Source organism: Podarcis erhardii (assembly GCF_964252035.2).
Source record: "Podarcis erhardii genome assembly, chromosome: 1".
In the NCBI taxonomy this organism is placed as follows: domain Eukaryota; kingdom Metazoa; phylum Chordata; class Lepidosauria; order Squamata; family Lacertidae; genus Podarcis; species Podarcis erhardii.
The window spans coordinates 30,147,037-30,170,980 of NC_138497.1; the positions used below are offsets into that span (position 1 = coordinate 30,147,037).

Genomic DNA, 23,944 nt, shown 5'->3' on the forward strand with positions numbered 1-23,944 from the left:
CTGTTTTTAGAGCCATCTAAGTTGGTGGCCATCCCTGCCTCCTGTGGGAGTGAGATCCTTGGTTGAACTGCACTATGTGAAGAGGTACTTTCCTTCAGTACTTTGTCCTGAACCCTCCAAAAATCAAGGGATCTCCATGAGTTCTAGTGTTATGAGAGAGGGAGAACAACTACTCTCTATCTGCTCTCTCTGTGCCATGCATAATTTAACAAATTTATAATTTTACAAATTTCTACCATGTCACCTATTTACTTGCCTTTTCTCTAAACTTAAGTCCCAGATGCTGCAACCTTTCCGCATAGGGAAGTTGGTCTTTCCCCTTGATTATTTTGGTTGCCCTTTTCTGAAGCTTTTCTAACTCTGCAATTATCTTTTTTTGAGGGTGACTAGAACTGTACACAGTATTCCAAATGTATTTGCACCAGAGACGGCTTGGCATTGGCAGTTTTATCCTTTCAGTTCCCTTCCTAATTATCTCTAGCATGCAATTTATCTAGCACACTGGATTGACATCTTCATTGAGCTATCTACTGCTACCCCAAGACTCTCATTCATGGTAGCCCATTTTCTCTGGAAAGTATATTCCCACAAAGCTTCACAGCTACTAATATGGTAACTAGTGCACTAGCTTTGTAGTTCAGATCTAGTGATGTAGTTGCTGGTGAGATCCCATTATAGCGTTAGAACTGTAAGTTCCAAATAGCTGTTGGCTCCAGGTTCTAGCTTTCCTGGAAAATTTAAAAGTGAATAATTGAGTAAGGTAAGCTCAGGTGGATTCATCTCTTTTGACTCTAATGTAGGAATCCGAATTTGTTCAGTATGAACTATATCTTTTTAATTGTTTTATAGTAATATTTGGAGAGAACTGGAAGATTTTAGAATTTGAATGTTGACGTCCCTAAGCAAAGTTAACAATTTTAAGTGTCTCCTAAGTTAGCTGGGCTTTCAAGCAACAGCTTGCGGCAACTTCAGCACTTCATAGCCTTTGCACAAAGGCTGTTAACCCAGTTGCTACTCAGTTGCTACCCATATGGAGAGTCTCAGATGTCTTAGATTGGCAAGGACAACATCAACTTTGCATACTTTTGGTTAGTATATAATCATACTGGTACAATTTTTTGAAACTGTAGTTCTTTAGCAACCTAAAACATGAAGGGGACAAATCCCTGGTTTTGATTTACAGCCATTAATGACTTGCTTCTAGATGCTGTGAGATTGCCATTTCTCTTATGTCTTACCAATCTTGTGCTTTGGCCAAGAGCAGATTCTTGATGCTGTCTTCCATGCATTAAATACCAATGAAGGTACAGAAGCAATTTCCCAGATCTGGAACTATTGCCGACAGTATAGCAATCCTTAAATCAAGAATCTGCAGAACGGGTTCACTGATACTAGCTGTATACAGTGAGCTGGGTGTTGACTTGCCTTCTGGACATGGAAAGGCTCTAGATCCAACAGAGGCTCCCATTGGAGAAGTGGGGGGAAGGAAGATTATTTTTGCCAGTTCAGTTTGCAGATCTCAGCACCACCTCCCACCCTGATCCAAAAGGTTTTTGACCCCCTGGAACAGATTTCAAGGGATGATCTGCAAAAAATACCTCCCAGTCTCATCATCCAAAGGATGGAGTCCACCGATGGGTAGTCTGGGTCTAACTTTTCATATTTTATTCTCTATTACTGAATGTGCAGAGCAAGTAAAACACATACTGCTTTGTTTATAAAGTTGTGTGGTTATAGAATTAACTATCCTGCAAAAACAAAAATCTCCTGATGTGTCTCAGTTCTGATTACTTACAATTTATTGCTGCGATATGATGTAAATTCTCATTGTAACTGCATTGCTTATTTAGGGTTGTCAAGAGTTGGTTAAAAAGGGGTTACTTGAAAGTACTTGAGTTTGTGGACTCTTCATGGATGTAGAAGAATTGGACTAAGTAGCTGAAGTTCATTTCAGGTTACATATGCTAGGACTCAGAACTCATTTTACTCTAGAAAATATATCTGAGCAAAGGTATTAGTGTCACAAGATCTGGGTGGAGGGTGGGAATAAGTAGAAAAAATGACTATGCTTACAAAGTAAAAAGGTGGATCAACAGCCAGAGCAGAAAATACTTTTCATGTATTTGTTGTATTCAGATGAATAGTAAACAACTTTAGCATCACCTTCACAAATTGTATGAGGGCTTAGTAGCTCTCAAAACTTGGGGACATGTATTTGTAGATTCTATGGTACATTGGCTATTGTTAAATATTTACAATCATTCCAGAGAGCCTTCCTTGGCCAAACAGGATGTTAACAGCAGGCTCCTTGGATAGAATACACATGCCGCAGAAAACAGCATGGCCATTTCCGAAACAGGACAAGAGGCTAATGAAGACTGAATAGACTTAATTAGGTGACAGCACGTGAACATGCAATCTGGAATAGGACAGAAGCTTCCCTTCTTTTATTTCCTATTGTTCGTTCAAACAAATCTTTCAGTGCTGGCATTGTTTCTGTCTGGTACTCATAATGGTCATCCCCAGGGTGCTGTCTGAAATACTCCATGTTAATTAAAAAATATAACTTGTGGCAGTATTTGTGTTTTGCAATTGAATGTGACTTGGTTCTAAAAAGCCAGCCTAGTTTAGCAGCTCTAGACAGAGGCAAAGAGTGGGCTATTAAAAATCTGTTCCTATTACCTTCTTGGCAGGGGCGTCTGTTAACTGTGTGGTTCTTATAAATTAAAAAAATTGTCCAGTAGCACCTTAGAGACTAAGTTAGTTTGTTCTGGGTATAAGTTGGTCTCTAAGGTGCTACTGGACAATTTTTTAATTTATTTTGACTGTGTCAGACCAACACAGCTACCTGTGTCTGGTTCTTAGTAACTGAGTAGGTCCTTACCTTCAAAGTTTATAGGTGCTTCATTACTATTTTTTGCATGTTAGTATTTTTGCAATTGAGTCTCTCAAATATGTGATGTGTAGATTCCTTAAAAACGAGCTGCTGACTACAATCCAAGAGGAGGAAAGGGTCTCTCCCCCCCCCCCCATATATTTGATTATACAAATGGGAAGGGATTTATTGCTCTTTCTAAAAGTCAGTTTTGGGACAAGTGTCTGCACTTGAGACGGGGGGGGGGGGCGCGGGGTGGAGAGTCAAAAATCTATTGCTCCAAACTCTTTGGATTAATAAAACATTTAGATTAGAAGCATTTTTATTTTTTTTACAGAGGTTGATAAATTACTGGATGAATGTAAATAATCTACCTACTCTTGTAAAAAAAAAAAGTTAAAATATATAAGGAATTAGTAATAAGTAGCCCATAGCAAAGCACTACGTAGTTTAACTGTTCAACAATCAATTAGTTTGGAGCTCCATGATGCTGTACTGCACATTAACTTAGCTGGAGGAGCTGCTGTTTCCCATATTAAACTCACAATCACTGAAGTACATTAGAACCTCTATTTTACCCATGGAGGCATTGAAAAAATGGGGGAGTGGAGAAATCCCATCTTTTTACCTTAAGAGACTTGCTGTAGATGCTTGATCTTTTTGGTTTCCCTTTACTGAACTTATCCAGCTCAGTACAGTATACAATTTAATGTATGGCGACAAGAATTGCACGCAGTATTCCAAACATGGTTGCATTGTAGATTAGTAGACAGACATTATAATATTGGCAGATTTTGTTTTTATGTCTATCAATCCCCAGCATGGAGCTTTCCTTTTTTTACAGCAGCTGCTTTCTGAAAAGGTTAGAATCTTTGGGGCCTTTCAGCTGAAAACAAACAAACAAACAAACAAACAAACAGAAATGGATAGAGAATGGGGAACATAAGAAGAACTGTATAATGTTAGGCATAGTGTGAAGAAAGTATCATAAAACTAGAATCCAGTGAAGTTGAATGGTGGGAGATTCAGGACAGGCAAGAAGAAATACCGTATTTTTCGCTCCATAAGACGCACCTGACCATAAGATGCACCTAGTTTTTAGAGGAGGAAAACAAGAAAAAAAAATATTCTGAACGAAACAGTGGATGTATGGTTTTTGTGGTTCATGCTGTGGCCACAGACATGTGATTTGACGGTGAGTTTGGGGTAGCCTAATGCAAAAATCCTGAGGATCCATGTGGATCTGTGCTTTGTAACCATGGTTTTGCACCATTGTGGCCCCACAAAACAGTGGATGCGTGATATTTTGGTGCAGGCTATAGCCACGGACATGCTATGTGATTTGATGGTGAATTTGGGGTGACCCAATGTAAAAATCCTGAGGATCCATGTGCTTTTACTTCCCCCTCCCAGACAGCCTCCTTTATCCCTAGTGTCCCTTATCTACCTCCCGATCGCTTGCCGATCAGCTGCTCAGCAGCTTTGTTTCAACACCCCCTTCCCTCTTTCTAAAAAAAAAAAGCACGATCTGCTTTTCGCCCCTGGGCAATTCGGCTCCAGGGACCACGCATTCACTCTGTAAGACGCACAGACATTTCCCCTTACTTTTTAGGAGGAAAAAGGTGCGTCTTATGGAGCAAAAAATACGGTACTTCTCTCACAGCGTATACTGAAACTTTGCAGTTCATCACCACAAGATGTGAGGGTGGCTGCCATTAGGTGCTTTTTAAAAGGAGATTGGACAAATTCATGGATAATAAGGCTTTCATAGAATGCTAAGAGTTAGAAGGGACCACAAGGTCATCTAGCCTAACCCCTTGTAGTGCATGAATCTTTTGCCCAACATGGGGCTTGAACCCACAACGCTGAGATTAAGAGTCTCATCCTCTACTGACTGAGCTACCAAGGTGGCTGTGATAACGTATCTACTTCCTCCAGGATCTGAGGCAGCTTGTTTCTAACTACCAGTTGCTGGAGATTGTGAGCAGGAGAGTGCTATTGTGCTCGTGTTCAGCTTGTGTGATTTCTAGCTGGCAATTGTGGCAAACAAAATGCTGGACATAATGTACATATGGTCTGATCCCGCAAGACTCTTGTGTTCTTGCATTGTTCTAATGGATTACCAATTCTCTATCATCATATGAGGTCACAAGTTGCACACAGATGCCCCAGGAAGACTTTTATGTGGAAATCTGTTCTATGAACAATGCTGCCTTCTTTGGGATTTTATTGGTCAGCCCAGCCCACGTACTGACTGGTAGCAGCTCCAAGCTTTCTGTTCAATATTCATTTTTAAACAGAGATGCTAGGAATTGAATTAGGACTTTCTGAATGCAAAGCATGCTCTCTGTGCCCAATACGTAGCTCTTGTTTTGTCTTAAATGGTAGTTTCCACCTAGAAACACCTAAGGAAACTGCATCTGCTTTGTCGTTACTTCAGTCCTCTATTGGTTGCTATGTAAATGGCTAAAATTGCAATTCACAATCTAGAAACTAGCTCAACTTGATGAAATGCTTCCATTTTTTCAGGTATAAATGGTATCCAAGTAGAATGTGCCATGTAGCCCGTAAAGCAGGATTTGACGCTGACCTTCATGTCCCTTGCTTATAAACTGACTTTCTAAAAACACTTTTTTCCTTGAAGGTTAGGACATTTATGAGCTAAAAGTGGTGTGCGTCCTCTGGTGACTTAAATTTTCTTTTTAAAGAACACTTTATTTAAATTGAGGTTGAAAATGTCCAGTTGTCACATTAGCATCTCTCATTTGAATTTCCTTCAATAAGTGACTTGTTAATGAGGTGTTAAATTATCACCTTGGGAACCCAGGGACTAGTCAAAACTAATTTGGGCAGAGCAAAACTTTTGTTGTTGTTGCTGACCTCAAGAATCCCAAGCTGTGCCAAGGAGCTGTTGGGAAAACAAATACTTTGGGGGTCATAAAGAGTTTCCTGCTTCTCCTCAGGGGTCTGACAGCTTTAAACATCACTTACTAGGTTTGTGCTTCTGGCAGGGGGTCTTTTACATCTAACAAACGGCTCCTCCCCTTGCATTCTCAGAAGGCCCTAGGAGTAGGCTCCAGGAAAACTGTTAATCTGGCATGAGTAGAATCTTTGGCCCATTTAGAAGAATGTTAATAGATGAGCATATTGTACTCTTTATTGTAATATTTACCAGAACATCATGTTGAATGTATTTGTAGTTTTGAGTCGTGCTCCTCTCTCATTTTTTACTCAGGCCAAGTGCCTAAATAAACTATTTGAATTGTTCCCCTTGCCCCTTGGTTGGAATAAGTTTTTCCTGTGCACTATTAGACAGGAAGAATAGTGTTTGAACAGATGCCAAGAGTCATTGCAGTTCTGTTCCCTGCTCTATTCTGCTCACTGGATATCCACTTGGTTTAAGTGGATAAGGCGAAAATTAGAGGCACTGTTCATTCTTTGCTTTCACTTATTTAAATGTGGATCTATTATGAATATCAGTCTTTTTTCAAACCAGTTATTTTACATCAGAGCCTTCCAAACTCTGTGTTGCGACACATTAGTGTGTCACGAAAATGCTCCCTGCTCTATTCCCTGGGCTGCAAAGGGGTTAGTTTAACTTCCAGTTTGCTAGTAAAACTGAATTAATGTGTCACGAAATGATGCATGGCCAAAAAGTGTGCCACCAAAATGGAATGTTGGGAAAGCTCTGCTTTACATGTTGATTAGGCTGAATCTCTTTTTGCTTGAGGCTAGAGCTCTCTGATTATGCTTTTTTGCTATTCTTTTTTCCTGATGATCTGAAACATTACCATGATGACTTTTTTTCATCTAACTCATATGCCTAAACTATATACAGTGGTGCCCCGCAAGACGAACGCCTCGCAAGACGGAAAACCTGCTAGACGAAAGGGTTTTCCGTTTTGGAGGCGCTTCGCTAAACGAATTTCTCTATGGGGTTGCTTCGCAAGACGAAAAAATCTTGCGAGTTCCCGCGGGTTTTTTTCCGCTTTTCCCCCCCTTTCCTAAGCCGCTAAGCCGCTTATCAGCTGTTCCGCTGATAAGCCGCCTCTCAGCTGATCGCTAAAAGCCGCTAGACCGCTAATAGCGCTAATCCGCTAAGCCGTCAATGGGCTTGCTTCGCAAGAGGAAAAAACCGCTAGACGAAGAGAATCACGGAACGGATTAATTTCGTCTTGCGAGGCACCACTGTAGCTAGCGAAACCTTCAGCTTCACCCAGCCTCTATCTACCATGTTGAGAACTTCAGCTAGAATTTGCTAAAAACTGTACTGTGCTAAGCTTCTAGCTTCTGTTGCCACCATTGACTGCTTTGCTTTTACCTGAGGCTAACAAAGTACAAAGGCTAAAATGAGTTTGGGTTGAATTTTGTAATGTCTCATTATATATCCTTACATAACTTACCTGTGTTTTTTACCAAGTGTGCCATACCATGGGTGTATTTATCTCCCTTCCTAGGAAATTGTCAACGGCATGAACTTCCTTCTCTATCAGTGATGTGGCCTCAAATATTTAAGCTTTGCTTCCAATTTTAATAGTGGATTGATTCCTTTTCCAGGGTGTATGAACATTATCTCACTTTAAAGTATTGTAGTCCATTTTACATATAAAAATGAGTTACCGGATAGTCTCGGGCATTGGATAGCTCAGTTGGTTAGAGTGTGATGCTGTTAATGCCACGGTTGCAGGCTCAATCCTCGTATGGGACAACTGCAAATTCCTGCATTCCAGTGGGTTGGACTAGATGATCATCAGAGTCCCTTCCAACTCTACAATTCTATGATTCTATGATCTGAATTTCTTGCATTCCAGGATAATGCATCCTAATGTGGAATGTATTCTCTATTGGACTGCCTGAATATATTGCATTTTCCCATACATCATTTTCCTTTTCGTAAGATTAATGATTTTTGTAGAAGTAACTGATTAGCAATAAACTCTGGAGAAAAATGGGAGAGGAGCAAGTTGCTTTGAAACTCTAAAAGGAAAGAAGATTTCTCTGTTTTCTTATACTCGTCACGTGCACAAAACTTTTTTCATTTAATCGTATTGCTTCTCTGAATTCAGAAGGGTGGTTAAGCTTTGATATTGGCCTTTCTAGGAAAAACAAGCAGATGGTAAATATACTCTGCACTCCCTGTTATATTAAACGAGTAAATTGTTTCCATGAAACGCCTTGTAAACATCCCTCATAGAACACTCTCCTCTGAAGTCTGCAAATTCCATGGCTTGTAAAGAAAGTGGTATTTGTACATGTTCCTGATGTTCCCACCCTCTGTCACTTGTTGGTCAGAATTACCCATACAACTTACAAGACAATTGGAAATTGCAGAGTTTAGAGAAAATGAAGGATAAGGTGCGAGACTGGTTACATTATGCTCAGATTAAAGAAGTTTTTAAAAATGATAAAAAGTTAGGGTTCCAGGTGGAGAAATCGAAGTTAGAAACTGAATTGTTAGAACCAAAGACTAAGGTATTATCTAGAATGTATAACTTGCTGTTAAAATGGAATACACAAGACGAAATGGTTAAATCGGCTATGATAAAATGGGCACAGGACATTGGGCATAACATCATGTTTGAGGACTGGGAAAGGTTGTGGACCACTGGGCTGAACTTCACCGCATGTAATGCTCTGAAGGAAAATGTAATGAAAATGATATATAGATGGTACATGACCCCAGTTAAACTTGCCAAAATATACCATTTGTCTGATAATAAATGTTGGAAATGTAAAGAAAACGAAGGAACATTCTTTCACCTCTGGTGGACATGCCCTAAGGTGAAGGTCTTCTGGGAAATGATATATAATGAGCTGAAAAAGGTATTTAAGTATACCTTCACTAAGAAACCAGAGGCCTTCCTTCTGGGTATTGTCGGCCAGAAGGTGTTAAAGAAGGACCGAACATTCTTTATGTATGCAACAACGGCAGCAAGGATACTCATCGCAAAAAAATGGAAAACTCAAGATCTACCCACACTGGAAGAGTGGCAGATGCAACTGATGGACTATATGCAACTGGCCGAGATGACTGGCAGAATCCGTGACCTGGGAGAAGAGAAGATGGAGGAAGACTGGGAGAAATTCAAGAAGTATCTACAAAAACATTGTAATTTGGTTGAATGTTAAGAAGGATGCTAGATTATAAAAAATTGGCCACCACTAAATTAGATTTGAAATTTGATGATAAGTGAGACTAAAGAAAATATAAAACTTTTTGGAAGAAGTGCTAGATTATATTTGAATGTGTGGACATGAGATTGTAAACAAGTTGATAATTTGTTTGGAAAAAACTTTTAACGATGTAAATGGGAGCGGGAGACGCGAGGGAGTCCAAAGAAGTCATGAAATTATGTCTGTGATAGAAGTAAGATTGTTTATTATTTGTGCATTTATATTTAAAAACTTTAATAAATATTTATAAAAAAAAAAAGAATTACCCATACAACTTACAAGCACGCTTGGACAAAAGGTTATGAGATGAGCATGTTTACTGCCCAAAGGCTAACCCTAACCCTTGTTCTCTATATGTTTACAGTTACTTTTGAATGTATGAGAACAATGCATTTTGGGTTTTATTCTATATCTGCTGAGGTGTGTGTTTAAAGATCAAAGCATGGCTGTCAGTTCAGCAGACATAGTCCTAGTCTCCTCCCTTTCCAAGACTAATAGTTTTTATTTCTTTTGAAACCTGGCACTTCATGTGTTTCATCTGTCTGCCATTGGCATGGGTTCAGATGGTGGTGTCCGTGATTACTTTACAGATTCTGGTATGCTTGTATGGCATGCCATTTCAGTGGCTAGATATGTTGACAAAATGCAAGTTGCTTATCTGACCGTGCCATGTAGGAGGGCACACAAAATCCTTTCTTCCATGAATGCTGAATGAAGAAAAGATCACTGAATGGAAAGAGCTTGACTTGTGAATTTGAAGCTTCAAATCTAATGACCTCAGAGCAAGAGATATATATATTCTTGCAGTAATAGATGCCAGTTATTGTATGAATATTGCAACCTTATCAAACAGAATGTGCGTAACCAGTTTTCTCCCCTTCTGAAAAGAGGGGGCATACTGTTCAAGTGAACTGTATGCCAACCTGTAAAACCCATAGGCTTAGCAACAAAATGTAATGAGGCATTGTTGACAGTTGTTGTCAGTGGTGGAAAGGCTTCACTGCTAGTACAGACTTGGCTGTGTGTTCAGTTATAGAGGAGACCAAACAATTTTCTCTACGGTAACAGTAAACACTCCTCCATGGTTTGGGCTAGGCAGCCGCCGTGCATGTGCTTCAAGCACTCTTGGACTAGGAGTTGATTGGAAGATTCTTTTCTAGTATTAGCAGGAATTTTGAAAAATAAAATGTTACTGAAGAGATTGCAGTGCCACACTCCTAGCCGCTTATGCTTTCACCCATATTGCTTGTTATTAAGTTCCATCTAAAGATATTTATTCTTAAATGTTTAAGTCTTGTGAACAAAGGCAATTGCTTCGGAAGTTTTTATTTCTTTTGAAACCTGGCACTTCATGTGTTTCATCTGTCTGCCATTGGCATGGGTTCAGATGGTGTTGTCCGTGATTACTTTACAGATTCTGGTATGCTTGTATGGCATGCCATTTCAGTGGCTAGATATGTTGACAAAATGCAAGTTGCTTATCTGACCGTGCCATGTAGGAGGGCACACAAAATCCTTTCTTCCATGAATGCTGAATGAAGAAAAGATCACTGAATGGAAAGAGCTTGACTTGTGAATTTGAAGCTTCAAATCTAATGACCTCAGAGCAAGAGATATATATATTCTTGCAGTAATAGATGCCAGTTATTGTATGAATATTGCAACCTTATCAAACAGAATGTGCGTAACCAGTTTTCTCCCCTTCTGAAAAGAGGGGGCATACTGTTCAAGTGAACTGTATGCCAACCTGTAAAACCCATAGGCTTAGCAACAAAATGTAATGAGGCATTGTTGACAGTTGTTGTCAGTGGTGGAAAGGCTTCACTGCTAGTACAGACTTGGCTGTGTGTTCAGTTATAGAGGAGACCAAACAATTTTCTCTACGGTAACAGTAAACACTCCTCCATGGTTTGGGCTAGGCAGCCGCCGTGCATGTGCTTCAAGCACTCTTGGACTAGGAGTTGATTGGAAGATTCTTTTCTAGTATTAGCAGGAATTTTGAAAAATAAAATGTTACTGAAGAGATTGCAGTGCCACACTCCTAGCCGCTTATGCTTTCACCCATATTGCTTGTTATTAAGTTCCATCTAAAGATATTTATTCTTAAATGTTTAAGTCTTGTGAACAAAGGCAATTGCTTCGGAAGTTGTAAAATATTACTAGATCTCAGAAGAAAAGCTAAATAGAAGTGTGCTACCTGGTCCATATTTTTGTCCCCAGGCTCTCCAATTTTTATATTATTGTTTGTCTAATAGGACATATGGTTGCAACAACTATTGTCCCAAGGAGCATCACTTGTCACTTGCTCTTTGTGAATGAGCACATTCTTTTACCTAAAAGCCGTTCTACGGAAGGTAATTCATAAGGCCCCCAGCACAGTTGCTTCTCACTTGATTCTGCCCTTGGTTAACAAATCATTCCAATTAAAAATATGTATATGTCCACTGTCAGTTCTGAAGAAGTGAGGAGTTTCCCATTTGTTGTTGTTTAGTCATTTAGTCGTGTCCGACTCTTCGTGACCCCATGGACCAGAGCACGCCAGGCACTCCTGTCTTCCACTGCCTCCTGCAGTTTGGTCACTTAAATGTTTCTAAATCTACACCAAGTAGAAACTTCTGCAGCAAATAATAGAGACTTGGGAACCTGGTGCATTAAATCTATTTTCATCATGATTTCAGGGACCAAATAGAAGCTACATAACTGGCTACTGGTAGTTCATGAACCACAGTTTAAGCACAACAGTTATATACTGATGCAGATTGTTTGTTTCTTAATCTTGCCAGTGACAAGTATGAGAGCTGTAGTTGATGCCGATGTTCAGAACTTGATAACCTTCTAGTTGAGTACAAGCAAAATCCCTCATCCTTTGCATAGAGGCTCTGTTAGTAGTCAGTAAATTCATCTGACCTGGTCTGTCACCTGCTTGTTCTTTCTCTTTGCCCCTGGTACCAGGGACAAGCTTCCCTCCCCAGAGGAAAAGCAGATCTGCAGTGGGATGTGGATTTCTGCAGCATGGGAACAAAGGGGTTCAGTATCTCCCTGCCTCCCAGGTGCTATTTAAAGATAACACAAAAGGTGTTTTAAATGTGTTCATGCATTTAATACATTTGCTGCTTTGGCCCTGGTTGCTCATTATTACTTACTGTTTTGTGTTTACATTATATTCTCAAGGTGTTAATCTTGTAGAAGCTAATAATTGTGCAGTGTAATTTGAGACCCTCTGAAGTGCAAAGAATTTAACAAGCAGGCCTTTGGGATCACTCACTATTCAAATCCCAAATATTTGACTTTAATGTCAGCCCAATCAGCACTTCTAAAAGCAAAAGGACAGATGTGTAGTAGCACAGACTAGTAAAATGTTGTAGGACAACATCTTTTACATCTGCAGAGTACCTGAAGCTGTCCCACTGAGTTACACCGCATAAAGCTTTGCTATGAGTTGATGTTGTGGCTAGTATTTACTGTTAACTCATACATGTTGGCTAACATGGATACTTCCCTTTAAAATAGGATACCCAGATCAATGCAAACTTTAGGGGAAACAGCCGCTTGGAGGAGAAGATGAGCTGATAAAATGTTAAAAAGCTGTTGTATTTCTACTGCCAAGAATCTGTCATGCAGCTTAAAGCAAGTGTGGGGGGTGGGGAGGATTATGTTATAAGCAGAGCATCAACTGCTGTACTCTAGCATAAAAGCGGAAAGCACTGGTCCACAGTCTATAGGAATAAACGCATGGCACGTCTCAAATGCCGGATTTGCTTAGCAATCAACATGGTGTTATGACAGCTGAGATGTCCTCATATTAAATTACAAATAGCCTGGCTATTGTACATGAGAGGTCACACACTGCTTTGAATCTGCAGCTGAAATAGGAAGGGAAGGGGGTGGAATCATTTTTATACACCAGCGAAACAATTTAATTTCTATTAAAACTTCTGCTTAAAGCTGTTGTACACATCTTTAGCTGTGTTTTGTACATTGTGGCTAATACAGGGTGCTGAATCTTTCTAAGTTTGGCAACACATGCCAGGTCTAGTAAACCTTTGTAAATGATAAAACCTAGAGCAGAACGGAGATCTGTGGATAGGCCACTCTTGACTGTTTCATGTTAAGTGCGGAACAAGTTAAAACACAGATGCAAATGGACAATTGGGAGCTTAAAGCACATTTCTGGTTATTCCTTAGCAAGCAGGATGGGCTGATAGTGCTGACAAACTTTGCAGTATGGGTGTAGCCAGGATTTATTTCGGGGGGGGGGGCAGAACCAAGCTATCTGTGATGCAATTGGTGAGTTAAGTATTTTTATTTATTTACTTGATTTAGGGGGGACAGCTGCTCCCCCTTGGCTATACCCATGATTTGCAGACACCTTTGCTGGTCTGCAGAGGAAAAAAGGCTGCTTGCAGGCACAGCAAATGGACAAAGCAAGTTTTGTTGTGGTGCTGACAGTGAGACACTTTGAAGTTGTCACCTGGTGTCATAAAAATATCAGGTGGCTGAACCTCTCAAAGTGGCCCAGGGGTTGGAGGAGGTCCAGAACATTAGTGTTTATGCAGAAAATATCTGATTAAGAAGAGTGTGCAGCAAAAATGCCACTTTTTTACACCCCCTACGCTTTAAATCCCACTTAGTGCTATCTACTGTCTCACTGTGGTATACATAAGGTAAACGTTTTCAACCTTTTTGAGTCCATGGCTCCCTTGATCAACTACATTCTTTCTGCGGCACCCCAGTGGGGCTCAGGAGCCCAGTTATGTCACCCCCTTGCCTGCAGATCTGGCAGCCTCTCACCCTTTTTCGAACACCCTCCCTTGTGGAGTGTTTCCTCAACCTCCTCTCCTCTCTCCTCTCCTTGAGAGTCGTCTGGGCAGCGGCAGCCACCGTCCCTGGTCTCTGAGCTCCCTCCTGCCCCATAGAGAGGTGCCTCCTCACACTGCCCCGCAGGGGCCTGGGACTTATCTGTCCATTCCCAACCGCAAGGGCTGTTGTACCGGCTGACTGGATTTCCTTGCCCACTTGCTTGCTTACTCAGAGGCCAATTCAGTTCCTGGCAACCAGCACCCCCTGGCCAGCCCCAGAGGCACCATTTGCCTGGGGAGCTTGTTGGCATTGTCCAAATACAGATGATGGATGATCTCTTTCCAGACTGAAGTGGGATTGTGTGTTTCCTTTAAGGATATAATTTCTACATGGGCAGAGTAAGATTGGTCTCTTGCAAGCACAGTTGGCAGTTCCAAATGAAGAGTTCTCACAAGGTGGGATGTTGCAGGGGGTTTAGTACTAAAACATATCTTCTTGCAAGTAAATGCTATCTGGTCCTGGACTTGAACTTTTGTGATTCAAGTAGTATACTTCATTATAGGTTTCAAAAATGTTGTGTAGAGAAACTATTTTGATCAGTGCTTTGCTTGTTTTTGTGGCTGTGGATTTTGGCATGTATAGGGAGATTGGCCAGAGGTTAAAATAAATTTGGAAGCTGTGCTGAAATTCAGAAGAGCATTTTGGTTGTAATGAGGAGGTGCTAGTTTGATTCCCTCTGGCCATGAAAATGCATGGTGGACACTGACAGTTCTGAGTTTTATCAGACTATTAGATTCATTGGCTAGCACCTCAACAGCTTAGCATGCATACCCAGCACCATTTCTGACAAATAACTGGACTCATCCAACCCATTAGTTAGTTTCTTTTGACAGTCTTTAATGGGAGGGTATTGTCAGAGAAACATACTCCTTGGCTGTATGCTGTCATTGAGGCAGTAATTTAGTTGCTTAGGGAGGACTTTCTGTAAGAATAAAGATAAGATAGCAAATGTACGCAACTGATTAAGTGCTTCTAGTTTTTCAACTGGCAGGATTAAAGGGTATGAAAGTACACAGTGTGCTAATGAGTTTCTAGCTTTGGTTTAGATCAGGGATAGGGACTTCCATAATCCCTGACCATTTGGGCTGTGTTGAATCGGGGTTGATGGGAGCTGGAGGGTTACAGTTTTCCCAACTCTGCATAATTGAGATCAAGAGGAAGAGTTGGTTGACTGGGTGGGGGCATATTGGGGCTCTCCTGTTGGTAGAGTGCTCCCACCAGTGAACCCAGACAGGGCTGGAACATCTCTGTCCCATCCAGGCCCCTCTCCAGCATGGCAGATCAGGGGTTTGCATCGCTCTGAATTAAAGGTATGAGGAATCTAGCTTATTGATCATACCATCTAATAATAAATAGTACATTTTCACAGGTTAGTCAAAAAAGAAATGGAAGCTAGCTTTTAGAACTGACTTTGAAAATTCAGTGCTTTCAACATGTGGAGAGCAGCGCTAACCGTGTCATAATACCATAATATCAATTATGAAATGCAATGTTACTGATACTGTGCATTGTGCCTGCTGATTTCAGAGCCAGTTGTATGGAAAGCATGTAAATCGTAACCAGCATAAAACATTAGTGAACCACAGGAACTATAACATTTTGGTACTTAACTTGCCTCTATTTTCAGCTACCTTTGCAGTTTCTTGGATTTCACCAAGGGGAAACAAAGCCGTTGGCTGGAAAGAAAATGCTGCCAAAGTTGCCAAGATACATTCCTTCAGGCTAGAGCATGGGTTCCAAAGCTTTTTCTAGTTCTGTGCCAGAGGTTCAGGACATATACTTAGCTACCTTGTTTCTACAGAAATAGATCAGTTTCTGTGCATCTAGTTGAAATATTTTTGTCCATTTTGTCATATTAATCCCACCTGCCTGTCCTACATGCATGCCTAGTGGTCAGATTTGAAGAGTTTTGGACAGTCGTGCTTCTGCAGGACTGTTCTGAGAATCACAGTTAAGTAATCCATCATGTGGAGCTCTGTGTTCAGCAGAAGAGAACTTGTAAAGAGCTCTCCTAATCCCTGTTGGGTTACTTGCCTGAATGTGTGGGCTGAAAGTAAGGAGGAGGTGAGGTACACATACCTCACCCCAGTGTCCCCACATATGCTGTATTCCAGTGGCATCTGGTAACCCTTGCACCTGATGGGGTGGCCTGTAGCCAAGGAGGCCATGTAGGCGAGGGCAATAAGGTCTCACTGATTGGGCCAAGGAGGTCACATGAGTGAGGTCAAGTTGTTTTGGTTTTTCCCAATCTTCCTCACTTCTAAAGGTGTGAACACTTGAAGTATTGGAGTTGTGTAAGTACTTGGTGCCAAACTAAACTGAAAAGTGTCTAGTTTAGAATGGGCCCCTGCTGTCACAATTTCTAGTGTGGGTCAATGTTTCCCTGTTGAATAAGTATGTAAAGCTATCAGATGAGTCTCCAAAGATTTGGAGATGCCATCAACACACTGATGTTGCCAGATTTCTGGTTTTAGAGTGTAAAGCTATATGGCCTCTCCATTGAGTAAGTTCAGATCTGGAGGGCACATGGTCTGTGTGTGTATCTGTAGGTGAGGGCAGGGTACGGTATTCTGTTCTTTGAACAAATAGTGAAGTTTCACATCTATTTGCAGCAGCATCAAAGGAGTTTTGTCTTCTGACGCCCAAGTTAGAAATGAATTAGAGTTATACGGAGCAGGGGGTTTTTGGTCACAAAACCCAACTTACATTTCCTCTGGCTTTCAGAACATGCCTAAAGCATTATTCATCTGGTTGTAAATGCAGTCCAAATACAGAATACACTTCCTCAGCTCTTTTAGCCAACCTTAGGAATCCATGATGTATTAGTCATACAGGGAGCAGTATCTGGTTCTTGGAGTAGGCATTTCTTTTACCCCAAGAGATTCAAAACTACTGGCAAGTGGTTTCCTGCTGCCTCTTTCCCAATTCATCTAGTGCTTGGGGCCAGAACCCCCGCCCCGCCCTGCCCTTTAGTTGTTGTAGCTGAAGCTTGTCCCATGCCCGATGGACCAAACTCCTAATAAGCAGTACATTCACTTACACCAGGATTTCTTGTTTATATTTTGTATACACAACTGGTTTATACTTGTGTATGAAGATATGTGTATGTCTTTTGGGAATTCTCCATAAACAGGAACATTTCTCACATCCAAGAACTTGTGCCACAATACTTTAATTACAGTTCTTGATAAAGTGATAGTACTATTCACCTATAATACTGATGAGCTTTAAATAGGCATGAGATTCCATCACCATAGTACATCTCTGCTCAAAGATTTGCAATGGCTGGTGAGTTGTTACTTTATGTTCATAGTTTTACTGTTGGTCTGTAAAGCCTTAATAGCTTGGGGCCAGCTTACTTGAAGGTTCGCCTTCCCCCATGTGTGCCTCTTCTACCACTTTGACCAGCAGAACTTTGACTTCTACATGTGTCATATAATTTGCAAGTCCATTTGAGAGGAGTTGGATCTTTAAGTGGGGCAGCATCTGCGCTTTGAAACACTCTTCCTATTGACATAGGCAGTTATTCTCAGAAATGCAATATACATTTGTTTTTTAAAGTTTTGCTGATTTTACCTATGTTTTCTTGGTAATTATTTGAGGTTTTTATGGTATAAATTGTACCAAATAAATAACCACTCAATGCCACCTAGCTCTAAATTGAGTACAAACCTGGACTAGCCCACTATTGTTCTTTCAGTTCTCTTGCATTCCAGCTAGATTTGTCAGTGACTCCATACATGCTATATTCCATTGTCTTTTGTGCAGCACTAAGCCCAAGAAAAGCAGATGTGCCAATTTCTCCCAGTAACTGAGGAGAGAGAGTAGTGTCATTCAACTGCCAGCAGCTTTATGGAGCAGGCCTTAAGAATTGTGGCCATCTTCTCCACACCCACCCCGAATAAATGTTTAAACAATTTCCCCCAGTTTCTCTCAAATCAAAGCCAGGAAAGCATATAAATGCAGCCAGAGTTACCTAAGCCTTGTTAGGTTGAATGTGGCCAGAATTACAGTGGAAATGCGAATAAACGTTTTTCTTATTTCTTCTCCTAGTCTTATTTGCCTTCTCTTGTAATAATCCATATTAACTTTTATTTGATCCGTACTTACATAATGTCCCAGATTCCATTGTGAATTTCTGATTAAACTGTGGGCCAGCTACTTGTAAAACTGAAGACAGCACACACTCACTTTAAAAATGGCAAATGTGGTAGAGGCCTGAAGCTTGAATTTGCAGGAAATTAGTGTTTTATGAGCCCCCCTGGCCCTGACAGACAGCACACATAATAAAAATTAAACGCTGGATTTCAAGTTCACACTGTTGAAAAGGCTGTGCTATTAAACAACCTTGTTTCCACTACATCTTAATTTTCTTTGGGAACAATTGAGCTTTCAGGTGAACTCCTCTGGAGTGCATAGGGGGGTTTTTTATTTTAAAAAAATCCACAAAGTTGAAATTGTATGGGAAATGGGCAAAACTGAATATTGTTCACCTAACCTGGATGAGCTCATAGTGGTTTTAGCAATGGAACTTAACTAGATTTAGTAAAGTATATGTATAATAATTGTCATAATAGGTGCTGTCCCTAGACTAGTGAAAATAGAAGTGTTCTGCAGTAGGCCCAGTTGATGCAAGGTAAAAATTGTTTTGCTTGATCATGTGGCATAAATCTGGCTCCTTATGGCCTTTCCATGCATATGATCATCTGTTGGCACTAATAATTCTTACTAATTTTGGGTCTTTGATTGATTAAAATAATGATTCTTTTTAATTTGCCACCATACCTACAAACTAAAAACGTGTTGAATCTAGAGATCACATAAGTGTAATTCTGTGTTCAGAGCCTCTTGCTCACAAATGGGTTGTGTGTCATTTTTGCTCATTGCTTTCTGTAACCCCTGAAAATTCTCTCAAGGGATTTTTTGGGGGGGTGGGGTGGGGAATATCTTCCATCAGTGTGGATGGTGGCACAGGAGACTGTGGGAGAGGGAATTGGTGCAATTTGTCTAGCTTCCAGGAGCAGGAAATGTCACGGGATTGCCAGACCTTTGGCTGGTTTCAAGCCAAAAAACTGATATGTATTCCACTTAATGGCAACATGGTTAAACTCCCATAAAATGGAGATAATACTTCTTAACTAGTCTGGTTCTTGAAACCGGGGATATTGCAAGTGGTGGTTTCATACTTGTAGAATAGTACTTGGAACATTCACAGCAATGCTTCTTAAATGGAAACTTGCTGTTCACTGTTTAGGGTTTATCATTACAGGTAGGTAGCTGTGTTGGTCTTCTGTAGTCGAAATAAAATAAAAAAATTCCTTCTAGTAGCACCTTAGAGACCAACTAAGTTTGTTATTGGTATGAGTTTTTGTGTGCATGCACACTTCTTCAGATACCAGGTGTGCATGCGCACAAAAGCTCATACCAATAACAAACTTAGTTGGTCTCTAAGGTGCTACTGGAAGGAATTTTTTTATTTTGTTTCGACTAGAGTTTATCATGTTTGACAGATTTATGTTTGCATTAATACTTAATAATACTGCTGTGAATATAAATCCTCTGAATTTAATGGCAAGTTCTAAATGTCTATTATACTTAGTCGCAGTGTTGTTTTTAAATTTGAAACGGAATAATGGAAGGCGGCCCCCCCCCCTTTATTTTCATGGCCCTTGCTACTATTTGCAACCAAATGCTGTTTTAGAGTGTTTTTATATAATGCTACAATTGCCTGGAAATTGAAGATGTGGTGAAAGTCAACTTCATTGTACTTGTCACAAGCAGAAGCTGCTTTGGCTCTTAAGAGTGAATAAGATGCTTTTAAAGCCGTAGTGGGAAGTTCAAGCTCACTGGCCTTCTTATTCTTTTAAATAAGATTTCTTACCTACCTTTCACCATAAAGTGCAGATGTCTCTGGGAATCCCACCAACAGGGCATGTGTTCAATACCACTCTCCCACTTACGATCCAAAGCAACTGGCATTTGTAGGCATATTGTTTCTCATATATATATATATATATATATATATATATATATATATATATATGCTTTCGTAGATTTTCACGGGTACAGGAATGCAGGTTTTGGTGTCCTCGGGTGTCTTCCCGTGTAAAAGTTGGGGTGTCTAGGCGACGTTACACCCCAACTTTTACACGGGAAGACACCCGAGGACACCAAAACCTGCATATATATATATATATATATATATGCAGGTTTTGGTGTCCTCGGGTGTCTTCCCGTGTAAAAGTTGGGGTGTCTAGGCGACGTTTCGACGAGGTCTCACTCATCATCTTCAGGCTGGTGCTTTCGGCTTCTTGTTACTGGAACAGAGCAGGATCTCAGTGTTTGAGTTCCTATAAATACTGTAGAGGGGGTGTGGTGTATAGCCTCCAATGTTCTGGGCAGAGAGGAAGTTCCCAGGCTAGTGTGCCTTTTCTTCTTTTGTTCCTTAATTACTTGAGAGATATCTTGAGTGATTTCTTGAGTGATATCCTGAGTACCACTTAGGTGGGTCATTAGGTGTGGATTAGTTGTTAAAGTCTTTGTGTCTTGACCTCTTGAACTTTGTGAAGAGTTTTCCTGAGAAGATGGCTGTACTGTACTTAGTTGTGCTCTGGCTTGGCTTCGTGTATAGGGGCGAGCTGTGGTTTTGTGGCTTGTGTCAGCCAGATCTGTGTAGGGATTGCAGGGGGGTGCAGCATCCACAAAAACTGACACCAGATCCAGAGGCACACAGAACGCCAACACCAATCAACCACACCAGACCCAAACCCAGACCCTCTCCACAGATGAATTACAGACACCATCCAGTAGCCAATCCATGGTGGCACCTCCGGATGCTGCACCCCCCTGCAATCCCTACACAGATCTGGCTGACACAAGCCACAAAACCACAGCTCGCCCCTATACACGAAGCCAAGCCAGAGCACAACTAAGTACAGTACAGCCATCTTCTCAGGAAAACTCTTCACAAAGTTCAAGAGGTCAAGACACAAAGACTTTAACAACTAATCCACACCTAATGACCCACCTAAGTGGTACTCAGGATATCACTCAAGAAATCACTCAAGATATCTCTCAAGTAATTAAGGAACAAAAGAAGAAAAGGCACACTAGCCTGGGAACTTCCTCTCTGCCCAGAACATTGGAGGCTATACACCACACCCCCTCTACAGTATTTATAGGAACTCAAACACTGAGATCCTGCTCTGTTCCAGTAACAAGAAGCCGAAAGCACCAGCCTGAAGATGATGAGTGAGACCTCGTCGAAACGTCGCCTAGACACCCCAACTTTTACACGGGAAGACACCCGAGGACACCAAAACCTGCATTCCTGTACCCGTGAAAATCTACGAAAGCAAATATATATATATATATATATATATATATATATATATAGTTTAATCTCATTTCGAATCTCCCTAGTTGATGGCCAACACTTGCGATGGCCACTTCTCACTCAGTGAAACTATAGAATTTGTGGTTTACTGGAGAGTTGCAGCTGACACTCCATGAGGGATGGTTTGAGTGCAAGTTGTAAAAGACTGGGTCCAAATCCAACCAAACACAGCTTAGAGTGCATTTACTCTACACAATGTGGCTATGATTGTGAAAAAATATAACCTTAGCTACTGACACACCGCCATTCACAATAGTACTCAACCCACATAGAACCATTAATGTAAACTGTAAAATGTAAACTGGAACTTATATGAGTAGCCTTATTTAGCCAAGTCTGCCTCTTTGCTTGCATACCCCGTTGCACAGGTGTTTTGTCCCTGTAAGGTCCAGTTCACCTTAAAGGCACTGCATACTGTGAGAGAAGATGATACATGAGCTTACGGTAGACTCCCACACCCTTGCATGTGTACATCCTGAACCCTAGCGATGTGTGAACTAATTAGGAGCAACCCTGGGAGATGCTTGATGAGATTTTTGATAGGGATAGTGCTTAGCTTTGGATGCCTTGGGCAGGAAAGCGGCAGCTTCAGAGCTAAGTGCCACTTCTGCATAATGGTGTCGTGGACAATCTGTCATCATGGAAGGAGAGTGAAGAGTATTTTAAGTGCTTCATTCAGAGCTTGTTAATCTTGTTATAAGTGCATGCGTGGCAATCTCTACTCCCTCAGCATCTCCAAACAGCAAGCATTTGTTTTCAAGCTCCTCCAGTCACCTTTGTATTTTTGCTGGGTGCTCAAAATCAGAGCTGTGTACTTAAACAGGCTGCAAACTATATATAAAAACAAGTTTTTCATCTACTTTTAGTGACCTAATCTATGTTTGTACCTTGGCATCAAAACTTCACTTTTTACCAGCAATAAAGCTTCTTGTGAATTGAATGTGTTATGTAAAGGAACAGACACTTGAAACTTCATAGAAACTAATCTTGTCCTCCTAAAAAGGTCTGTTGAATTATTATGCAGTGCACAAACAAAAACAGATGCACAAACTTTTAATATCCGTTTCCTTTCACAGATGACATTAGAAATAGGCATTGGAAAAGAATGCAACGTTAGTAGTATAATCACAAGCTTTAGAAATTGGAGGGTGGGATGTCGCATAGTTACAAAACAGATGCCTGTTTGAAAAGCCTTGTTGCAAGTGTAGAGGGAGGAAGATCTTGTTATCCTCTGTGGGTGATTACTTTGCTTTTAAACCCTAATGGCCTCCAGTGAAATCAGTTTCTCATCAAAGGACTAGCTGGGCTTTAAAACACTGGTGCTGCAGGCTTCCCTTGCTTGTTTGTGGAATAAGAATTCAACTTATGCTTGGCTTTGATGAGTTCAGAGGAAATGTATTTGTTGCCGTTGAACCCTGGTGCTCCCTATGGGTGGTCCTTGCTGCCATTAGAGAGAGGGTTGGACTACCATCTTAAAAGGATGGCAGACACACCACTTATTCTCTGCCACTTATTTACTGGATATGAAGGTTTACCATCAGTTTCCTATAGGAAAATCCTCTGTTGCTGCAAAATTATTTTAAATACCAGCCTTTTCCAAGAAACATGCATTAATTATCTGTTAGTTTATTCAACAAGTGCAAATGAAATTCTCTGTGGGAAAATGTGGCTAATGTTGCATACTAGTGATTTCACATCACAACAAATTTGGTTATAATTTGAATAAGTAGCTGCAAGATTAGTCTTGACAGATCAGTGGTGAAGGTGCTGTAGGGGTTGTCCAGATATCTATCTTTCTATCTCTATCTGGGTCAGGCACTTCAAGAACCTAAAGGACAGCAAGTCCTGGGGATAATGAAGTGAAGTTAAACACAAGTCTTTGTCTTTGTCCTCCAAAGATGTCAAAAACCATGTTTAAGCCATAGTCTTTTTTTCATAGGCATGGAAATCCATCTAGTATTATGATACAGATATTCTTGGTGTCTCATAGTCAAGAGCTGTTAATGATAAAAAATCTCAAATTTTAATTTCTGAATCTTATAAACCAAATGGGGATTGATTTGTAACCTTCCATATCCTGGAAGTTGAGACCTTGCATCATCCATTAACCACTTGGCAGATGGGAAACTGAGGCTGATAGTGATTCTACATTCTAAGCTGTTATTTGAACCCCTTCAGTCCCTGCTGAAGGAGAATTAGAGGGATTTCTCCACTCTTCCCACTCATGTCTTCTACTTCTAATGTCTGAGGCTGGATAGTTTCTCCAGTCAATATAATCTTGGCCACACTGAAGCCTCTTCCAAGGCAGGAGATAATAGCATTTCATAATTCTTTTTTAAAAATATGTGCCACCTTTCTCAAGCTATTTTCACCTGTGTTGGCATCAAAATGTGATTTTGGAATCAGGTACAAAAACCTCATTCGTTTGATTTTCCCTTTCAGGAAAGCAGCGTATACAACAGCTGGCTGAGAACATCAGGTATTTCCGAAGACGGCTTAAGGAAATGGGCTTCATCATCTATGGAAATGAAGACTCACCTGTTGTACCTTTGATGTTGTATATGCCAGCAAAAATCGGGTAGGTTATATAGGGAGATAGTGATCGTTTAGCTCTAGCAGAAGTAGTAACAATTGGATGT

General features: G+C 40.6%; 1 protein-coding gene across 3 annotated transcripts in view; it reads left to right on the forward strand.

Annotated features, from left to right (window-relative positions):
• Positions 1 to 23,944, forward strand: part of SPTLC2 (serine palmitoyltransferase long chain base subunit 2) — a 70,424-nt gene that overhangs the window by 39,528 nt on the left and 6,952 nt on the right. For all 3 annotated transcript variants that reach the window (XM_081862038.1, XM_081862037.1, XM_081862039.1), the window contains exon 10: positions 23,748 to 23,883. In XM_081862038.1, the coding sequence (XP_081718164.1) occupies positions 23,748 to 23,883 (136 nt within the window). The remainder of the gene's footprint in view (positions 1 to 23,747; positions 23,884 to 23,944) is intronic.